The sequence below is a fragment of the Lottia gigantea genome (assembly GCF_000327385.1).
Source record: "Lottia gigantea unplaced genomic scaffold LOTGIsca_29, whole genome shotgun sequence".
Lineage (NCBI taxonomy): Eukaryota > Metazoa > Mollusca > Gastropoda > Lottiidae > Lottia > Lottia gigantea.
The window spans coordinates 163,728-185,846 of NW_008708943.1; the positions used below are offsets into that span (position 1 = coordinate 163,728).

At 32.5% G+C, this 22,119-nt stretch overlaps 3 protein-coding genes across 3 annotated transcripts; 2 read left to right on the forward strand and 1 right to left on the reverse strand.

The window, feature by feature from the left end:
- Positions 1-1,490: 1,490 nt before the first annotated feature.
- On the forward strand, positions 1,491-2,597 carry LOTGIDRAFT_77816 (hypothetical protein; the record flags this gene model as incomplete). Its single annotated transcript, XM_009056717.1, has 4 exons — positions 1,491-1,637; positions 1,924-2,031; positions 2,235-2,306; positions 2,553-2,597. Coding segments are annotated over 4 exons (372 nt in total), but the record flags the coding sequence as incomplete, so codon positions are not given.
- An 8,921-nt stretch (positions 2,598-11,518) lies between these two features.
- LOTGIDRAFT_203931 (hypothetical protein) lies at positions 11,519-12,824 on the forward strand (the record flags this gene model as incomplete). Its single annotated transcript, XM_009056733.1, has 2 exons — positions 11,519-11,699; positions 12,035-12,824. The coding sequence occupies 2 exons, from the start codon at positions 11,522-11,524 to the stop codon at positions 12,355-12,357; spliced, it is 501 nt and encodes a 166-aa protein (XP_009054981.1). The 3' UTR covers positions 12,358-12,824.
- A 492-nt stretch (positions 12,825-13,316) lies between these two features.
- On the reverse strand, positions 13,317-22,110 carry LOTGIDRAFT_232407 (hypothetical protein; the record flags this gene model as incomplete). The annotated part of the gene is made up of 23 exons (XM_009056734.1): positions 13,317-13,427; positions 13,734-13,851; positions 14,309-14,469; positions 14,653-14,745; positions 15,135-15,276; positions 15,631-15,762; positions 15,988-16,082; positions 16,307-16,402; positions 16,817-16,923; positions 17,107-17,200; positions 17,365-17,459; positions 17,574-17,649; positions 17,851-17,991; positions 18,313-18,361; positions 18,608-18,702; positions 19,092-19,203; positions 19,367-19,422; positions 19,643-19,743; positions 19,894-19,949; positions 20,215-20,291; positions 20,713-20,990; positions 21,316-21,435; positions 22,050-22,110. 23 exons carry the CDS (start codon positions 22,108-22,110, stop codon positions 13,317-13,319), a joined length of 2,466 nt encoding a protein of 821 aa, XP_009054982.1.
- Positions 22,111-22,119: the final 9 nt, after the last annotated feature.

Here is a 22,119-nt window from a genome sequence, read left to right on the forward strand (position 1 = left end):
AAAACACATAGGAAATATTATGCTTTTTACTTCTTTTTTTTTATCTCGGCGACATTCATTCAGTAAGCAGCAGATATGTTTATGAATATGAAGTTGTACTGGCCTATCCACGAAATTCGGTTCCCATTCCAATCACCTAGGGGATTTTATTCATTCAAGGTCTGTTTTTGAATCATTATGATTATTCTTTTAATATTACAACAATATGGATTTGAAGACTGCACAATTAGGTCTTACATTGACAAAACATTAAATCTTTAAGATGACCAAACATTTGAACATTTGACTTCTAATTGCATTAATAACTATTTAAATCTATTCTTAATTTATTATTTAGCTTGGTGATCAGTGTAGAAATGACCAGCCTCAGATAATTACATACAATATTAATCATTAGATAGGCAACAAGTGTTACACTCAAGTTAAAATGCCTGGAAGAAGGGAAGATCAAGACTACCAAGTTTTGGTGAAACTATGTTCTCTTCTGAGACAGAATGGTAAGTCTGTCTTTAGTTTAAAGACAAAAAAAAAACCAACTAAATTCACTACCATAGGCTACTTGTTCAATAAGCTTACTGTTCAAGTAAAATATTAGATTAGGTAGGCTTCCCATCTTCCTATAAATAAACTCCACTCAGTAACCAAGCTTTTATATGTAAATGGTTTTATGATAATCATTTTACTTGCACTAATTGAGTTAACCAAGTTCCCTGGCTTGCAATTCATACAGGCGATTGTTTCACAGAAAAGTAACTAAAATTGTGGAATGATGAGTGAAAAACAAAATAATGATTTAAATGGTCTATAAGTAAAGCTTATAATATGATATTTAAAAAAACTTGTTCTTTTTCTCTTTTTGCAGAGAGCAAGATTGTATCTGGGGAATGTAAATTTGCTCTGACAACTCAAAGTTTAAGTATGATCTCAACATCATTTCGTAGATTAAGTGATGTAGAATATACAGACGGAGGAATGTCCACAGTCTCCTGGCTCTCGCCACAGAATAGTTTAAAATGGAAGGAAGACGTCAACTATCTGAGAGATTTTATTTCTAGATGTCCCTCATTAAAGGTTGGTTGTTTTAAATATTCTAAGGTGAAGTCACCCATCATTCTTAATATCTCTTACACTATATTTCAGCAATTTATGTTGTGATCATCGGATATTATTTACCAAGGACAGCATAATTTTGTCTAGTATTTCAGCAATTACTGGAGCCACGGAATTGAATTCAGGATATTGCGAATACTAGTAGAATAAGAAAGACTAGGAACCCACTTACATAAAAAAAGGAGGTGCTTAAAACATGGCCTGAATAAATCATTGTATCATTAATTGAAATTATTTAAATTTCTACCAGATTTTTTTTAAGACAGTAGAAGTAACTCTTCCTCATCAGGAAAGCTAGAAACCTACCTTGTGGCAATTTAATATAATCAATATCTAAAATTGTTTAATTTGTGATTCAGATAATACATGGTACTAATACAATGCAAGGAGCAATCCAAGTTCACCGATTCCGTAACCTACAGGTGCTGGAGATTAAGAAAGTTCCTGTACATATGATTGAAGGTTTGAATCAGTTACGTGGACAGTTACAGACTCTTATAATCTCTAGGAGTTTACTAGCTTTACAGGTAATATGATTTTTTTGTCTTAACAATATAAGCTGTATCTGTGAGTGTTCCTTCGGCTGTATGGTAGACAGGTAATACACGCATTTCTTTTTGACTTGGTCAAATGATATAAATATCTGCATGAAAAAATAGCATACATCTTTGAATTAATGATACCATGAAAATACCAGCATTTCTCCTGGAAATTAGAAAATTTCCTTTGAAAACATATATCAAAATTCAGACTACTCTCTGAAATTCCACTGTTATTAAATTTGTTTTTTAGTGTTGTGTTTCTTTCTTGTAGGATGTGTTTGAAACATGTGGTAGTGATATGACTTCACCAATGTCCTGGCCACAGTTAGATACTGTCAATCTTAGTTATAATACATTAACTTGTTTAGATTCTTCTCTTGTAAGTAGATATGCTCACTATTCAGTACAATTATATATTATATATATATATATATATATAGTATATAGAATAAGGAGGATTTTTTGTCAATTCTCCTTGAGTCAAACATAAACAGTGTACATTATGGGTCATGTATGAAATTATTGATGCTGTCCCTATCAGTTCTGATAAAATGACCAATGACCACATTTTTACCATTCTAGAGATTACTACCAGTTTTAAAGATAGTAGATATTAGTCATAATAGTTTAGAAAAAACAGAGCATTATTTAGAGGTATGTTATAGAAATTAATTTTATTAATTTAAAAACTTATTGGCTGCCATTACAATTGTGAGCATATGACACTGGAATCAGATCTTAAATATAGAAAAGACATCGATAGTAATAGGAAAAGAATTCCTAGTTTGAGATATTTTTGAAGGTATTTGGACTATTTCCATATATTCAAGAATCAAATCAACCCACAAAATGGTGCATCTGTCCCTTTAATGTTTATGTGACATTTTGTTAATTTTTCAGTATTTAACAGAGCTACAGAGAATAAACCTAGGTTATAATATGTTAGATTTGATACCAAGTTTTTCTCTGTCTGTTAAAAATAGATTGAGAACATTAGTTATTAAAAATAATAGTTTAGATAATATTCAAGGTAAGTAGAAGTCATACTACGATTTCTCAAAACTGGAAGTGTCAATTGGGCCTGATTTGGTCTTTTAATAAAGTAATATGCTAACAATTTCTCAATGGACTTATCTGTTGTTTTATTATTTTTTTTTGCAAAATGAGGTCCTCAGATATATTTGTCAATTGTGTGATACTTGGTTTTTAAACACCTTGATGAAGTAATATCTACTAATTTTGTTCTGTTTGTATTACTAGGTGTTGAAGAATTAACTCTACTGGAAGAATTAGATATTTGTGATAACTGTCTAGCTGATCATCAAACTTTACAACCTCTTGTGTCCCTTGTTACTTTGAATCAGGTTAGACAACTCAACATCTCATTCATCACCTGTTAAAAATGAAAACAGCTGGATTACAAAGGTTTATTACTAGAACTGTGATTTTGTTGTTCAATTATTTCATACATGTGTATACAGCTTGTTTGATATTTTGAAACAGAAATGAGAATCGACTACATTTGAGCTATTTATTATATGCTAATAAGTTGAAACTTTGTTAAGGTTTTTGAAATTACTAAGCTAAAAACATGGATTTTGAATTTTAAATTTGGAAGTTCTCAATCTAAGAGATTTTGTATTTTTTTCAGTTGAGATTAGTGGGAAATCCAATATATTATCATAAACACCATAGAAAACTGACAGTAAAATATCTTTCTGCTTTAACTGTTTCTACTATAGTAAGTATTGGATTCCATATCATGGTATTGTTGTCAGTAAAGCTGGACAACGTTTGAAATTCTTTTGAACTGTGACACACATTCTTTTTTTGTACAAATATGAAGTGTATTTGTTTGATTGGAAGAGCTCATTTGTACAATTATGGGTCTTTTTGATTCTATCATATAATATAAATCAAACCAATACATAAGTCCTTTTCCTTTATCACAAATCAATGGTTAATGTCAATGGTAAAAGAGCCATTTTGGAGGGTCCATATGAGCCCCACTGGAGCAGCACTAACTCAATGTTCCTTGATGGAATAAAGGACTGAGCTGCTGCATTGATTTGGATTTAAAACTGATTCTATGTTTCATTCTATTTTTTTTTTTAAATTTGTTACTTGCAGTTTGAATTAGATAATAAAAAACTGACACCAAAAGAAATTTTGGTAAGTATATCTTAATAAAAATATTTGAAACAACTTTCCAGTGCAATAGAGTTTGCATGTCTCTTTAAATATATCCACTCTCATGCACTGGACAATTTGGCAGTTTAATATCAATTGAGTTGGATTCTCACAACTACTAGAAGCTTAAGCTAAATCATTGACAAACTTATGAATCAACTTTTCAAAATGTTTCAAATTTCAGTGCAACAAAGGGGTAAACTTGGCAACATCACGACGCCCATCAACAATAGTTCATACTGTTATCTCAGAACCACGGCGCCAGACCACTAGAGAGAACCTGATATCCAAAGAGTATAAATTCAGTGATTCTGATAATATAGCTACATCTTTACCAGTAGCTGGCAAACGGAAGAAGAAAAAGAGAAATAAAAACAGAGTTTCTTCTGATATGTCTGATCTGGATTCGTCTACGACAGAATTTGACTCACCAGACGTGTCAGCTGGTAAGTACCATGCTGGATTTCATCATTACACGGAAGAAACTTGTATATACCTTTCCAAAATGTTCACAAGTCGACAACATTGAAAAAAATATAAAAATGGTAGTCCCTAATCGTTGGAGTAGAGAAAAAATGAGTGTAATAGCCATCTTGGATCATTGTTAATGGAAAGGAATGGCAAAGCCAGTGTTTTGCCTGTATTTTTGCGACAACCACCCACAACAAATTATTGTTTCATCTTCTCTTATGCCTATTAATAATAAATATTTATTTTTCTCCAACTATCGTTATTTCTATCATTTTAGCTTCCTCTCCTCGGCCAGATTTTCTGCGTGAAGCCATGAAAACTCGGAAAGAAATTGAATTATATCGAAGTCATTATGGACCAGACTGGTTGAAAGTAATGGATGAGGAACAAGACAGGATTAGACAGAATGATCCAGCTACCAGTGGAACGAGTGACTCAGAACCGATTCACACTAAAGCAGACATAGAAAAAACTCCAAATATAGTAACACGTGGTCCTACAGATGATGATCTGTACCTTTTAGAAACTTCAGGAAATTATCAGAAGACGAAAGTCGAAGTAGATCAAAACAGTATTATCAAAACCGATGTGAAGGTGCATACTGAACTTGGTGTTCAGAACGAGGTAAATACAGATACGTCTGCTGTGGTTGTTACTATGGAAACAGAAGTGCAGAAGAAAGAGTTTGTTAAAGATGAATCACCAGACGGTATCTATGTTACTAAGGAAAAGAAGGAGGTACATGTCAGTGTATCGAGAATGTACAGTATGAATGGTGGGGAAGAATTTAATAGAACTGATGAAGAGGAGGAAGCCTTTTATGGTGCGTATCTTTATATTTATATATGTCAGCATGGAGAAAATGAAGTTTTACACCCTGCATTTCTGCAGCTTAATGAACTGAAGCTATGACATTAGGGTGATTGAAAGTTACAAGGTTAAAGTTTTGTTGACAACTATTGTGGTGTTAATATTAGGCTTTTAAGAATTCATGTCAGAAAGAAATAGAGTTTTACATCTTAATTTTTAGCATTTTATTAGTTTCAGTGGCCAATGATATGACAAAGGAACTTTTATATGACTGAATCATAGACCTACTTTTGAAAGTGACACCAAAATGGCTTGGTACCTATAGCACTAAGTTATTAATTCTTTTATTCTACTTTCAGGAGAGGAATCTGAACCATTTATCGTCAGTCATGAGAAAGACAGTCAACATAAAGAATTGATTTTGACGTTTAATGAACGCTATTTGATGGAGAAAGATTTAAATGGTTGTATTATTGATAAATTTGATTTGAAATGTTTGAAGAATTATGATCAAAGTGAAAAGATTCAAGATGGTGTGAGTCTGCCTGTCATGTTGTTATATTTTGATTATATTAAAAAGGACAGGAGATTGAAGAGTTACGTTATGGAGGATCAAGATAGTGTTCAGGTACTTTTTGAATGCTTTATTTCTTGTTCTCTTGCCTGTTTGTCCTCTTGTTTGTTGGCTCTTTCAACTTGTTTTTTTGGTTGACTTGCTTGTTTGCCCTTTTTTTGTTTGTTTGTCCTGGTCTAGAAAAAGATATAGTCCTCTGAATATTTACTTTGTTGGAAGATAGAACCCTTGCATTCAGCTGAAATTTATCTGACACTTCAAACAATAAATGTGCTGTGAAAGATTAGATTGTCATCACTTCTAAAGTTTTTAGCATTCCCATGCTATCAAAGGTTAAAAGATGATACTCTCTAATTGTATTAATTTAAGTTCTGTTTCATTCATTAATAAGTTATCAAGCTATTTTCAAATATTTCTATTTTTCAGAGGTTAATAGGCCTCATATTACCATTTTTAGTGGCTCAGGAATTAAAATCAGTAGACAATACTCTATATCAGGTAATAGTTTTACTTTTAAACAATCCTAGACATTGTTACTACATAATCTAAGAATAACTGTACCAATTAATTAGTAAAAATATCATTGTCTTAAAGTTTGAATCAAACTTTTCTTGTATGATCATTTTAAGAAAATATATACCAGCAAGTAATTGTGACCCACAGCCTTTCAACCCTAGCACATAGTTAAGCAATGTAAACCTGAGTGGCCTGTAAAGCGTCTGTTACCAAGTCAAGTCATGTCATATAATGTTAATGTCATACAATTTAAGTTATTCAGAGTTCAGAGTATGTGATGTTTTATTTCATTTACACTCAGCGTTTAACGGGTTAAAAGAATAAACTGAAATGAGTCTGTTAACAGAGTGTGTATTGAAGACCTATATTGTATTTTTCAGTGTTTGAAATGTTCCAATCAGTTTTTAGCTAAAGATGGTAAAGTTGTAGAAAATAGTAAGTTACCATCAAGAGGGAGCAGTAAAGACTTGAATAATCTATATCATTCAGGTAATATAACAAACAGATGTTTTCTGAAACATTTTGTAATTTTTTTCGAACTTGTTTCATAATCCCAAGAACTGAGAAAGTATGTTGATAGGGAAAATATATCAATGCCAGAATTTGCTCCTCAGGTTTCGCTTGGTTATTTAGATGATTTAATTCTAATCAAATTAATGTTATTTATATTTTTAGGGAAATCAACATTTAAATGTCCAAAGTGTAGTAGTGAGCTAGTGATAGAGGTAGAGGGTAGGAATACATCAGATACTGGCAGTGGTTCAGCTTCGTCAACTCCATATGGCTCATACACTGCCTCTAGTAGTTTTAAAGACAAGTTATATAGTCCCTCACTGTCCAGGTCTGTAGTCTTTGTAGTCCAGTCTAAATATAAAATATGACTTAACTTGAATAAGCATTGCTGTGAAGTACTGGCTCTTTAATCTAATCTAAAAACTTAATAATAATAATGATATAATTTATACCGGTACTCAATTGTAACAGAACTAAAACTAGTAGTAGTAGGAGTATTTTTCATTTTCATTTCAGGAAAGCCAACACAAGTCCTTTAGCCAAATCAACGCCAGTTAAAAATGAGACCGATAAAAACGTATTAATTGATTCCCAAGCTCGAAGGAACATTCTGTCAAATCTGACAACAGAAAAAAGTGCTGTCAAAAAGTCTGTGACACTAGTGACCTCTGGGAAAGGAGATGACCTTGACCTTTCTAAAGAAGGCAGACGTCGAAGCAATGCCTTTATCTCAATAGAAGACAAATGGTCTCTCGAAACAGAGACTGAATCTCAGCGATCACAATCTTTGATTGTTGGGTCTGAAAAAGAGACTAAAAGAGAAAGGAACCGTCTGCCATCGGAAAGTGACATCACTATTTTGAAATCATCAAGTTTAACACGAAGCCAAAGTTCACATTCTTCTTTACAAAGTCTGGACAAAAACTTTTCACGGGAGACTTCTCAAACGGGTAATCCAGACTTAACTTTCACTAATGAGTCTTCTGATCAGAAGAGCTTGACGGGGAAAACAACTCCAGTTGGTTCCCCATTATCTAATAACGTGTGCAATGATATGGTGTCGAGTATCTATTTATCTTCTGCTATAAGCAATCCTATGGAACAAAATGAATTATTGGAAAAAAACGATACCTCAGACATTAGTGTGCTTTGCGATGAATCTGAGACAAACATCGTGAACAGTATTTATGATACATGTAACGAAAAAACAATGTCATCCTCCGAGGATGATATCATTCCCATAGAATCATCCACAGATCCTAGTGTTGTTACTTTACCAGAATCAGGAAATAGTGATATTGCAGTGATTTCAGTGGAATCCAAGGACACAACAGATGCTGCTGCAAATAAAAATGTTCCTGAAGATGACTTTACAGATATTGATCATAGGTTAAAGTTACATTTAATGATGTCATTGTTTGAAAATACAGAAGAATTTAAATGCATCATTGAAGTAAGTAAATCATTAATTCTTGAAACTTTTTATCTAACTCTTATCCAATTCTTTTTTTCTTTATTAGTTTACCAGACATGTGTAATGTGACGCCACTTAAGAGCAGACGCTCGTTTTTTATATCACAGGCTAGTGTTTTTAAAAGGCTAATAATCTTATATGTATTTTTAGACAGATGTATGTCAATACCTAGTAACAGAAGAGTACCATGCCTTCATTATTCTCTCAACTGATAAATTCTATGTCTTGAAGATTGTTACAGAAAATAAAAAGTAAGTTTATTGCTAGATTTCATTTCTAGAATTACAGGAATGGAAAATCAATTTTGAACACATTAGTTAAATGTATTGACAGCATTAGTTAAATATATGGTCATTAGTTAAATATATTGACCACAATATTTGAATATTTTGATCACATTCTTGACCAATAAGATTACCACAGCTCAGAATTCATTAAAGTTTTAACATTTTTGTTTATGTACTGTTAATTTCAGTGAGCCACCAGCATCCTGGTTGAAATGTTTAGATATACAGCCTGTTACAGAACTATTTCATGTTGATATTGGTCTGGGTTATCAAACGTTACGACTAGAGTTCGGTACCGACTGTTCAAGTTATACGTTAATTATCAGAGACGAGAAGCGATGCCAAAGTTACTGCAAATTTCTTCAAGGTTTGTTAAAAATAACGGACAAAAAACAAAGAGTTTTTAGGAAATTCATTATTCATACAATATTCATAGTTTGTGTTAGGGTCATTGTTCTAAGATAAATTTTTGTTTTGGCTGATATTATTGAGTATAGTTATTACCATTGAAATTGTAATGTTACTTTATGTGATAAGTACACATATATCTATATTTGATTACTGTAAGTGGTATGAAAATGTACAATATATATGTTGTTACTCAGAGTTTTAAGGTGAGCAATCTTCTGACAACTGATCTATTTAAGCCTGTGTTCCTACTAGGATAAAAATAGGTTTAACATTAATCAAATGAAATAAAAATATCAAATTCATATTTCGGTCTTTTTTTCTAGAAATATTTGTAAGTGAAGATTTTCTCCTCCATCACCAGATGAAAACGTATTTTACACAGGAAGTTTGTCCAACCTCAACTCAACAATTACAGTCAGATGTTTTAACCAAAAAAAATGGAGAAGAACGAATTCTTGTTTGTTATTTATTAGGTTTTATTGTTAGAGGTAAAGTAAAGAAAATATATTTGTGTGCATCTTGGAACAATCTAAAACATCCACACAAGCAGTCCAATTGGATTCCGGATAGGCTGGAAGGCAATGAAAATTATCAAGGACAAATCTCAATAATAAGTTAGACTTCTTAGAAATAATGTGGACTACTCGTTCTAATGCAATGAAATCTTTGTTTGACTGTTCACTTGTAATGAAAGAGGGGGGTGGGGGGTCAATGGTTATTACATAAAAATGACTTGATAATGCTTTCCATTTAATAAAAACGAAATAAGACAAATGTGCGTCCCATTTGTTTAACTTGTAATGTGGTGTGTACCAAGAAGTGGAGAAAACCTGATGACTATTTACTGATATTTATGTTACTTAAAATAACTCACCAATGAACTGTCATTGGATTACAGGCTTGCGTGGCTTGCGTGAAGCAGATACAATAAACAGTAAAATGTCATTTTATACTGATAATATTATTTAGGTATGAATCCGAGATATCCTGTAAGTTTTGTTATTACTGATGATGAAATTTTATTGGTTAAAGAAAATCACCAATGGCCGCAGCCCAGGTTACAGGCTCCATTAGACAAAGACACAACAGCTAAACAATTTACAGTGTTAGAAAGACACAGAATAACCAATATTGTTACTGTGGTAAGATAATATTCTGATATGAAACCAATGTTTTTTTCTAATGCCTACTAGTCTTCATAATTAGTACAATTAATTTCATTGATTTTGTAAAAATTTTAGAGGCAGACCACACCTTGCTCATTTTCTGCAAATGATATTGTTTCAAGACTTTTGCCAGAGGTGCATTATCCTGTTGATAGTTTTCTTGTCTTTTTATATCCAACAGGGACACTGTTTCTTTAGCATCAACCTAAGAATTTCTAGTTTTTTGCTCAGAGGACACTATAGTTTAAGCATCATTCTAAGATTTTCTGTATAAAAGTTTCTGAACAATATTAGTCTGCAGTGTAATAAACACCAGTGATCATTGAACTAAATTTCTACATCCAGTGACACTAATTTCCTTTGTCTAAATTTCTTTTCACATGAATAATTTCAGGAGAACTTTTTGGAAGATAACACAGCCTTACGATTAACATTATTAGATGAAGAATCAGGCGGGGAAACAGTGTGGAACATCACCATGGCAACTAAACACGGCATAGACTTACTGATAGAAGCCATACGAACACCATGGGAGGCAGAATTTGGAGTGGATTTAGACATCACAGAAGGTTTTTTGGAGGAATCATAAAAATTAAGGATATTTAGACTAAGTGTGTTTCGGTCACAAATTAAAAGTGTCAGTATTTTTGGGTCCTACAAAAGGTGGAAGTTTTCTTCTGAAATATATTCTCTAGTTTTAGTAAAGGGTTTGTTTTTTAAATTTTTCCCCCGAATGCGCACAAATATCTTTGCTCAACTAAGCTTATCCACTTCCAAGGTTTCCTGAGATAAAACATGTGTTTATGTTCTTTGTGTTGTTAACGAGTGTTTGGAACTAAACACACTGGTCTTAACCAAGTGATCGACTAAATTTTACCTTTAATTTTATCACTGGCATTCAATATTCTGTTGAACAGTAATGTCAGATGAATTTTTTAGTTTTTTTATTATTGTTATTATATTTGGTGTTTTTGTTACAATAAGGGCCTAATAAAACTAACAACTATTAATAGAATAAAAATCAAATAAACAGTTAAATTTAATGATGTTATATATTTTTGGCCTCATTTGCTGTCACTATATACGCAATAATGGGCTGAATGATATTTTTTTTCATACTAACCAGTTGCAGTTCCAAAATTCATATACTTTAAAGGATCTTCAACCTACATAACAGGCCTACACTGGAAATTCGGTCCCACCTGCCTTCATTGGAAATTCAGTCCATTAAGAGACATTTATATCCCAGCCTATGACCTGGATAATTTTTCATCAATGATTTCATTTCATAGTCTTTGAAGACTTCATGAGTGCTACAGTAGGGGCTATGTGTCCCAAGTTCTACTGAAATGAAATCCCTGGACTTTTGAAAAGTTATTTGTAGTCTGATTCTATTAATCGCATAGAGTTATGTAGAAATTAAATTTTGAGTTCGCTGGATAAACAAGACTACTAAAATGAAAATGGTGGACGAAAACCGATCCGAGGAATTAGATGACGGTTATTTTCCTCCTGCTGATAATTTCGGACAGAATGATCCTTGGGCCTCATCGAACACATCGGGAGTCCTTTCTCCGCCAGTTTCAGATCCGCTTTTCCAAGTGATCAGTTCTGAACGGTACCTGAATTCTTTAGGTAGGTGGAAACTGATGACGGGAGACAACTCCTTTATTATGGTGTTAGATAAATGTCAGACTACAGCTAAATTTGCCCTACCTACACTTAATTTAGCATTCCCAACGACTTAGCTTAGAAGTGTGCCTAAGGACGGATTACATTTATTTTTGGAAAATTTTCGTTAATTAAGACAAACTTTGTCGAGATGAGGCAAATTTGTTATTCTTATCTATGTAGGCTTATGTGCTGCTGTCAAATCTCCATATTGAATGGTTTTGCTCCATTGCTATAGCTTAGCAAGGAGCTGTAATAGAACTTAGTTAACCTCCACTTCCTGTCTGATTAATTTTCAGAAAGCAAGTTATCCAGGATTAAAGGGAACAGAAGAAAAGAACCAACAGCAAAAGAGATGTTATCTTCTCTGGAGAAAGTAAAAGACGATCATATGAACAGATATTTACAAACAAACACTGTCCAAACATTCCAAACAAACTATGAATCAGTGGCAAGTCATAGTGATTCTGCTGTGTCGTATTTTGACCGGTTGTTACACCCCGAGAGACAGCCTATGTCAGAAGAGGAGTTGGTTGTGCTGTTACAGGATGATGCTTTATCTAAAAAGCATGAAGACATTTTAGATGATGTTGGATCCACATCTACAAAGGATATAAAGTAGCATCTGTGGCATGTAGTAAATGACAGAATTACAGGCATTGGTTATGTGAACCTTCACAATGTGGAATTAAGATTTAAGGAAGAGCATGACCCACCACAGCAATGATATTTTCTGTATGTAGAATGGAAGATTCTGCTCTAAAATGATTCTTGCAAGTCAAAAGTTTGCCTTAATTGGTAATTACACACCAAAAGGATGCCCATCTGATGTGTGAATAGGAGAAACAATCATCATCAGGACAGCTAGTTTTGGAAACACATGTAGTTAACACTGGGGAGAGTAAATGAACTTGTTAAAACAGAAGTCTTCTGGAATGAATTACTCAAAGCAATATTTTATTTTCATCATAAAAAAATAATTGTTTCAGTAACAAAAACAATTTTGAACCAGCAAAACAATAAGTAAAGCATTTTTGTAACTCATAACATCAATGGTTTTAAAAATATTACAAATTAATCTTCAAATTTATTTTTTTTGTTTTTGAGTTGTAAACAATAGGTTTTCACCAGACCTAAAAGGTTATAGAATAAAAAAAATGTCCCAACCATCCCCTACCCATCTTTACAATGTCAAGCTATTACGAACTTCGGCTTGTACCTTGACTGCAATAGCCAATATTCGTGCATCATGGAATGCAGCCATTTGATTGGATTGCATGCTAATAATAATAGTTTGACATTGTGAAGAGGTCCCATATCTTTCTAGCCCTTTCCAACACTTTTAACGAACACAACCTCTTCCACAGTCTAGTTTGACTGGTTCAAAAATCTGAAAGTCACCGAGCACACAGTATACAATCCACTAAACCCCACCCTTTACACAACTTTTCATTTTACCACACTTCTCTCTTTAGGAGGTCAAACTAAAACCGCCTCATTACCCTAGAGGACTGTTTCTTATTGACACCCTTTTACATATCTTTGGAATTTCTGATTTGATCAGTATTAGCCCATGAGATTTCAATCAACTTGCTCTACAATCATGACATCATCATCGCTTGTGTTAACACTGCCTTCTTGTGGTGGTGGTGATAGTTTACTGTCTTCATCTTCTACTAGACCAATATCATCCTGAAATACATTTCACGTGTGCTCTCTTTCAATATATTATGTTCATTGTTCTACAACTTTGTATCAGTTTTTTCATTAAAGTAATATTTATATAGACATACCTTTATACAACAACAAATCCTGAGGACAAAGGGAGAAACATGGCATTGCATAAAACTTTTACCAATAACACTGATCCTATGTATTATGCCTAAACTGGTAAGGATGTCATTTGAAACTAATAGTAATTCATATATTTTACTCCATTTATACCATTGAAACAAGTGTTTTCTTCAAGAGTAGGGTGACAGGCTGAAGTTAACTTACAGAATCGTCTGTAGGATCACATGCCTCACAATGCCAACCATAACCTCGAATCTTGGGTGATTTCTTGACTGGTGGATTTAAACATGTAAAATGATAACAAAGCTGGCATTCATCACATCTAAAATATAAATATATATCAGCTTTTGACTTTCAACTAAATAAGCCAAGAAATAACAATCCAAACGGCAAAACAAAACCCGAAAAGTCCAAATTACACCACTCAGAAATGGATTTACTATTTTTATAGTATTTGGCCCAATATCCAGGTACAATATCTTTCAACCTACAGAGACATCCTCCCACCCCAAAGAAATATCCAGAAACACTTTTATTTGGCTTTTTAGGGAATTCCGAAAGCCTTGAGTATAGCATCTATAATTGTGACCTTCATCTTAAAGCCACTGGTTGGAGTGTCTAACTGAAGCTGAGTGTCTAACAAAGATCTGAATATACACTCTATAAGATAATTTGATGCCATTTTGTATACATAATCTTGTACTTTAAAATTTGATCAGAATTGTGTTCCAGGTGAAGTCATTGTGAAAACGTGTTATAAATACAATAATATATAGTACCTAACAGTATTACTAGTTCGACCAGGTTGACTACAAACAACACACTCCACCATTAGTTCTTTAGGGCTCTCCTTCTTCTTTGCTACAGAATTAACATTACTACTACCAGAGCTTGCTAAATTCTTTGGTCTGTATTGTGGTGATACTTTGGATTTCTTTACCTAAAAGTACATTCACACCAGTTCGTATTAAAAAAAAAATGAAATTGATAGATAGTACATTTTACATACTATTGTATAGTACTAGAGGTTTCACTGTTAACTGAAAAATTTAAATATAAACAAAACACAGTTATTAGGAATATAAGCTATAAAGAAAAAAAATTCAGACAGAGTTTAACTTACAGGAATATCATCTGGTGTAATATCTATGCTAGTCTCTGCTTCTGTCTTTTTTACTTTTTTCTTGGTTTTACTCCTTTTCTTGATTTTTTCTCTCTGTAAGTCAAAAAAGTTAGTCCAAGATAAGAGAAGAACTCTTTTACTAAGTTATTATGTATTGTCCTGTTTCTGTGTTTCCGATTCCTGCGCTCTTTAAATAGATACAGCCCTCTTAATATTCGCCTTACCAGCTGATAAAGCTTAATTTAAGCTATCTGTTTCTTTTTACAGAATTAAGTTCTATAAATTAATTATAGAAAGTGTAACAGATAGCTGAAATTGAGCTCTATCATGTGATAAAGTAAATATTTAGACAACTGTATACCTATAAAGTTTCACATCATGCACATAGATCATCATACCAACTACAAGAAATGGAATTGTTTTTTTCTTTCTCTATGATCAAGCAAACTTAATGTTAAGTATTCATCAATCAGAAACGGTACCTTTTTAAAGTCGTACATCTCCATAAATTGGAATTTAAGTGGTTCTTTGATAGTTTCTCTCAGACGTCTTGGTCCATCAACATCTTCAACTGTCACCTCTTTCTCAGAGTCACTAGAAGACGACACACATTCTGAACATTGCCTGAAAAAATGGTAAAGTAAAGTGATATTATCACCTAATAATTTCCTTGGACATTATTTTAGCTTTCAGAAGACTAAGTTACATCAAAAAATCTTATACTTTCATCCTGGTTTTCCCTGTCAGTGATGCATGTCACAGGGTCTAAAAAAGAGAAAGCATCTAATCGTTCATACTTTGAGGCCTGAGTGGAAATGGAAAATGATTAGGTAAAATTTATTCATTGCACACTGCATGGTATAGCTCAATCAAGAATTGAAAAGTAGGACGTAACACTACATTTAATTTCTATTACAATCTCAATATATGATGTCCAATTGATGCTAATGTTGCAAACATGAAATATAAGGAACTTACCAGCCCATAAGTTTAGTTTTTTTAGGCATTCTCGTTAGAGGAGGATCCAAACAACCCAGATGATAGTAGAGTTTACACAAATCACATTTAGCCAGCTGATGTTGGTCTGTTGTTTTCTTACAAATACCACATCTACAAACAATAGAATATTTGTTTGAGCACATTCAGGGAAAACACAAGCAATCTATTTTGTTGAAAACTTGCCTGTTCAACAATGGAAACTTTGTTAGGTAACATCAAAATATTCAAAAATACAGTATAAGTTGTTTTAACGAAAGATGACTGGAACACTACCTGTAATTTTCAAGATATTTGATGCAGTTTCTTAAAATATCTTGCTAGGATAAATTCACTTACTGATGGATTATAGCAGGAGGTGATTTGGGTGTATCTCTAATAGTTGGTGATTTTGTAATTTTCTTTGGCTTTAATATGTCTGGTAATTTGATTGTCTAAAAATAAATGGCATTACATATGTCAGAAATAATTATGATCAACAATAATATATGAAATAATGGTGATCTAATTTTGAAATTGTATCTCAAAGACAAAGATTTGTCAGGAGAACATGAATTTACAAAGAAAAATACCTTTGAGAAAAATCAACCAATAGAAATTAGAAATAGGGTCTAAGAAAAGGGTTTGATTGATTAAAAATATGAATATTAATGCCTACCTTTCCTCCAATTCCAATCAAATTCTTCCACAATCCCTCTCCTTCTTCCTTTAAATCACTATATTTATCTTTCAGTAATGTACTACTGTTTAACAGCTACAATGGAACAGAAATAAACATAATAAAAGATCACAAAAAAAAAGAAATCTCAAATATAATAAGTAAGCTTACACATATGAACGTATATCCAAGTTTTGTCATAATTAAAACCAAACTGATACCACTTTTATATTCACAAATTAATTACTCATGTATCTACCAACTGACATAAAATGCAAAGGAAAAATATGAAGTCTCCAATCCATCAAGACAATCTCTCAAATCCATGAACTTCTTAGTTTAGTTTACCGGCTCATTGTAAGCTTGTATTATGTTTTGTGATAAGAATATATACTAAAGGGCAGATATTCTGAGCCTTGGAGCACGATATAAATCAATATTTCGACTGCTATGTGGAAATTGAATCTGTCTGCAGACCCTAATGAAATATGAAAATAAAGTAAATCTAACCTTGTCGTATCTCTGACGTAATATTTTCTCCTGTTCGTGTAATTTGCTGTTTTGTTGAACCAAGTCTTTTAGATTATTCTTCATATTATCAATACGTACATTACGCTCTGTAAAGTTAATTAAAGGATACCTTTAAGTTACAGCTACATGTCTAAATCTGATGTAAATTAGAATCTCAAAGAGAAAATTGACATGTACAGATAAAATTTCAAACCCAACAAACCAATGCTGTTAGATTCTATATGCCTCAACAATTCTTTAAAAAGATATGTATAATTATCAATAGTTACCTAAATAGTGAGTTATAAAATCTGTGGATAAAGCCGGAGTTGCTGAACTTCCTTTCTTCCTTGATTCCTGTTTCTGATTTGGTGCCGTCTGAACCTGTAGGTCAAAAGAATGAATCTAAGAACAAATTAAGCTAAAAAAAAAGAGATGGTGTTTTACCTAATAAAGTCAGACGCAATGAATTCAGTGTACAATGGGGAAGATACAGTATAATATAGTAAATACAGGATGGACCCTACAAAGAAGATTCGGAAACTTACGTTAGTTATAACTCCCATCAACTCAGCTTTCCGTAACATATTCCTCACAGCAGACGGACTTGATGTTAGAAATCTAACCATTTTCTGGGTGGGTACTGAAACAGTCAGATATCATAAAGGTATATATATATGTAAAATCCAATTCAACACATTTTCAAATTATCTTTCAGATCACAATATAAATATTTCTAAATTCAATCTAATCTCACCCCAAGATGGTGGTCGTTTTTGTCTGGCAATGGTGTATTTTTCACAGTGTCTTTTCAATTTTCTTTCGAATCTAGCCTAAAATATGTAACACAGAATATAAGCATGAATCGAAGAAAGTAACAGTTTTGATAATGCAATGTTTGAGCTTTGGATTGAGACAGGTTAGTTTTGCTCTTTAGTAAGAAACCCTTTACAAACAGATTAAGTTAAGGATGAATTTCTAACACAGGTCATACACACCTTCCAAAATGATTACAAAATTTGAATCCCACTCACCTTTTCCTTTGTATCTTCAATAACTTTCTCCCTGAGTTTTTTGACTCGAGATTGTATGGCCAGCCAATTTCTTCTCTTAGCTCGAGCTGTATTCTTATCAGCATGTAGTTTACAATATGCATAGAATGGATCAGCAATATCCTAAAATAGATCAAATATAGCTTGACAAAGGAGGAACATAAAACAATTAATTAAAAAAAAAAAATGTTACTGATTATCCTTATTTGGCTAATAAACTAGAGTCTTACATTTATTTTTTAAGAGATGAAACACCTTGAAGTGTGGAGTGAGGAAAATCTTACCACATGATACACAGACGATTTCTTTTTTGGTTAAAGCACACCATTTTGATCATATTTTAATCCAGAAATAATTCATTTAAATTCTAATAATCAATCTTATTGGATCAACTAAACTAAAAAAATTCAAATAAATATGAAAACAAAATAAATATAAGCTTACCATAACTTCTTCCGGGGAAGCTTCAGATAATAGCCCTTCTCTCTGAGCACTGAAAATAACGTAAACGACGGAAGTAGTCATCTAATAATTGAATAATCTTATGGAAAGAGGATTTGAACAAGACAACCATACAATGTAAAAAATAAAGGCACCCTCACACCATTGTTATTACCATTGTTCAAAATTCATGACTACTATTCTTAATCATATCATCAGCAACTTGTGATCGCTATCGTGTGAGGGCCGCTTAAAAACTGATAGAACAGCTGCCCTGATTGATAGAGCTATGACTTACCACGTAACATGAAAATATGATCGACACATTCCTGCATCACAACTTACACAAACTCCAGTTCGACTGAATCGTACATCTTCACATAGTGTACACTCCTGTAACATAGATAAATTAAATAAAGTTTTATATTCTACATTTTCCCCTTATCAGGCAAGTGAAAGTTTAACTAATTCTTTCTTTGAAAAGCGATTGGATTTTTATTTCATATGGTACATATGGGACTGATGAATTGAAATAGGGTTTTCCATCTTACTGTGCAATTAAACTCCATACCTCAATAAAGTACGTATATTATGTCCAACTGTTTTGAACCTTATCAAGCTAAGACAATGAATTTGTGTTTTACATCATACCATTGGGCATGCTTTATATAGCTTTAGATTACCTATTTATGCTACAGTGCTATGCTGGAATAATGTTTTGATGGGTAATACATGCTGGTGATATTCCAAGGATTTTCAATACAATGTCAATAAATACTCACCCTAGCTCCCCATCTAGAATAGGGCATCTCAAACAGAGTTATTGGACTTAGTTTATCCACATCACCAAATGCTACACCAGGAGTATACAGAGCACATACCAGATGTACCCACCTATAAAATAAATTGTTACAAATGATAGTTATATATACTATCTAAAAAAAAGGAAGCAATATTTCAAACAGTAACCAATATTGCTTCAGATTCGTCTACAATGTTTTCAGCATTCTAAAATAAATGTCTTAGATAATCAGTAAAATAATTTAAGGACACTTACTTTCCTGTGTCTGTTTCCTTAAAAATTCCTCCAAAATTAGGACATAGTTCACAACTCTGAAATATCAAGAAAAGAAAATGTAGTTTTACACTCTATATCTCTTAGTACTAGGTATGCAATACAAGGTTCACGAAAAGATATGTAACAATTATGTATGAAATGTCAAGCAGCAAAGTGGAACCAGGTGTTCTGGGAGGTTAAACTAGTTCTGCCTTGTGTTGTAGCGGTTTAATACAATTGTTTTACCAATATGAAATTCGAGATATTAAAACTTACAGGTTTAACACCAGCTTTACAAGCATCACAGAACCATGGCTCCGTACTAGCGGAGGATTCAGTACTGGCTGCTGATTGGTTATCACTGATACCATAGCAACCTGAAATATACAGAATACCATCACTGTCAATTCTCTTTAAAAGATATGATCAACAATTATTATGTAAATAATTATTCAAGATAACAGGAAACATTCTTTACACAGATAGACCTGGTAATGTAACTACTAGTAGTAAGTATATATACAAACCTTCATGTACAGGTACACCACAATTATCACATTCTACTATTTCATCATCAGCCCCTCTAGAAATATAAAATAAATATTGCATCACAAATTTACATCATATGAAAAACTGATATGCATGATTTTGCAATCTTAAGACTATATTTTAACTTTCAAAACTGATAGACTGACTTTTAGCCTGTGATACTGTGATAGCTTTATTTGGATAATATTTGACTAACTTTCCAACATATGTGAAATTCATAAGGCATACATCATGTAAATATCTAGGTTTATAATCAAAAGTATCTATCTCTGTTAATTTGAGGGAAGTAAAAAACTTACGTTACATCTGTAAGACAAACACAACAAATAACAATTTTGATATCTTGATTATCAATAACTGGAGGTGGAGTAGGTGCCTGAAATATAGATATAATAATATTAAATAAACTCTTTATTTTACATGTGTAGAAATTAGGTCCAAAACACAAGCATGGTTCTGTCTAACATTCAGCCTAAGGGGACAAAACAATGAATGATATGAAAAGGAAAAAAAAAATATTAAAATTTGATACAAGATCATATTATCTTTTACTATATCAATTTTTAGCAACAAGTGTCAAAAAACACATACATTCAAGAATCTACAGAGCTACTATTGTTTTAATAATAATTTGGTTTGTTACACTAAGCATCTCTTTGGATCAGATAGATCCACATAGATAATAATCCCTTTTAGAGAACTGATACTGATTTGATTTAACTTGAGTTGCCATTCTATTTCAGAGAATCCACAAGGCTAATAATACTTTGTCATATTTGTATTTTTCAATATCATACCTCTAATGATTCTGTGATTTCCTTTGTCACTGAAGATGGAAGAAGTTTTTTTTTCTTCTGGTTAGGAACATAATCTTCATCATCAGCACTGTCTAGATCCATATTCAAAATGTCTAGTCCAGGTTTACCAGGCTGACTTTCATCAGAGTCGGATTCAGAATTATCATTATCATCATCATCATCATCATCATCATCACTTTCCTCATCATCATTATTTACATCACCCTCATCACTTGGTTCATGAACTTTATCATCACTGTCCTCTCCATCACTGTTTGCTGGAAAAGTGGTAAAGTCATTCAAGGACGGGTTGAAATATTGTTTCTACATACAAATTTTTCCACTGGATTTTTTTTTTAACATTACATCATGTTAAGTGAAAGTGGAAAAGTTGAATGATGAGCTTTTTTAAGGTTATTTCCAAGGACTAAACAACAAACAAAACATTACATTAAATTTCAACTATGTTAAGCCTTTTAACATTTGGATATCTATCAATCAATTTGGATTAGTGTAATTGAAAAGCAAATTGATAAGATTAATAAGATTTAGATCTAACTTAGGAAGATATTTTCTGATATGATATATGTCCCTGATTCATACCTTTATGCTTTTTCATATCAAAATCTGAATCTTCATCACTGTCCTCTCCCCCACCAAAATCTACTTGGATCATATGTTTCTGTACTGGCTTGACTCTTCTTTTTTTCGGATCTCTTTCAACTAGAAAACAGAATGTTAAATATGAAATAAATAAATGAAGACATTGTTTTCTGAATTGAATTTTGGCAACTATTTCATATCAATTGAAATATCAATTAAAAATACCACTTAAAGTCTGTGGATTGCCTATGAGTTGATGAACGTGTCATCCACTGGAAAAGTTATTATTTGTAACTTGATTTTACAGAGGGGAATTTTCAGCTGAATTTCTGTAAGGGCAGTATGTCTATTTCATATGTAAAATCACTGAACATCATATTTCTATAGACCCGAAGACATTCTATGTCAAAAGCATAAAGTTGAAAATTCTATTTTGAATATTTAATCAAACGAGTGAAAAATTTCAATTCAAAGCTCAATGAAGTGAGAGTATAGGTCTAGTTAGTAGGTGTAGGATCCCCTGCTCCCCCATCGGTCATGGATGTTATTTCCTTACATTCTTATCAATCATCACTGATCATATAGAAGGCTATACTGTAGTTGTATTAAAGTGAAGCTGATGTCAAATTTCAACTCTGAAATTGAGCTGTTCTGAAAGTCACAAAAAACAGCAACAAAGCAAAAGCAGAAGTCATGTTTGCGTTTTCAACACTATCAACAACTCAAACACTTACGCATTGTTTTAAACAGAAAGCTTACGCTAGGGTCGACATCATCCATGTAAAGATTTTCCATCTTTCTTCA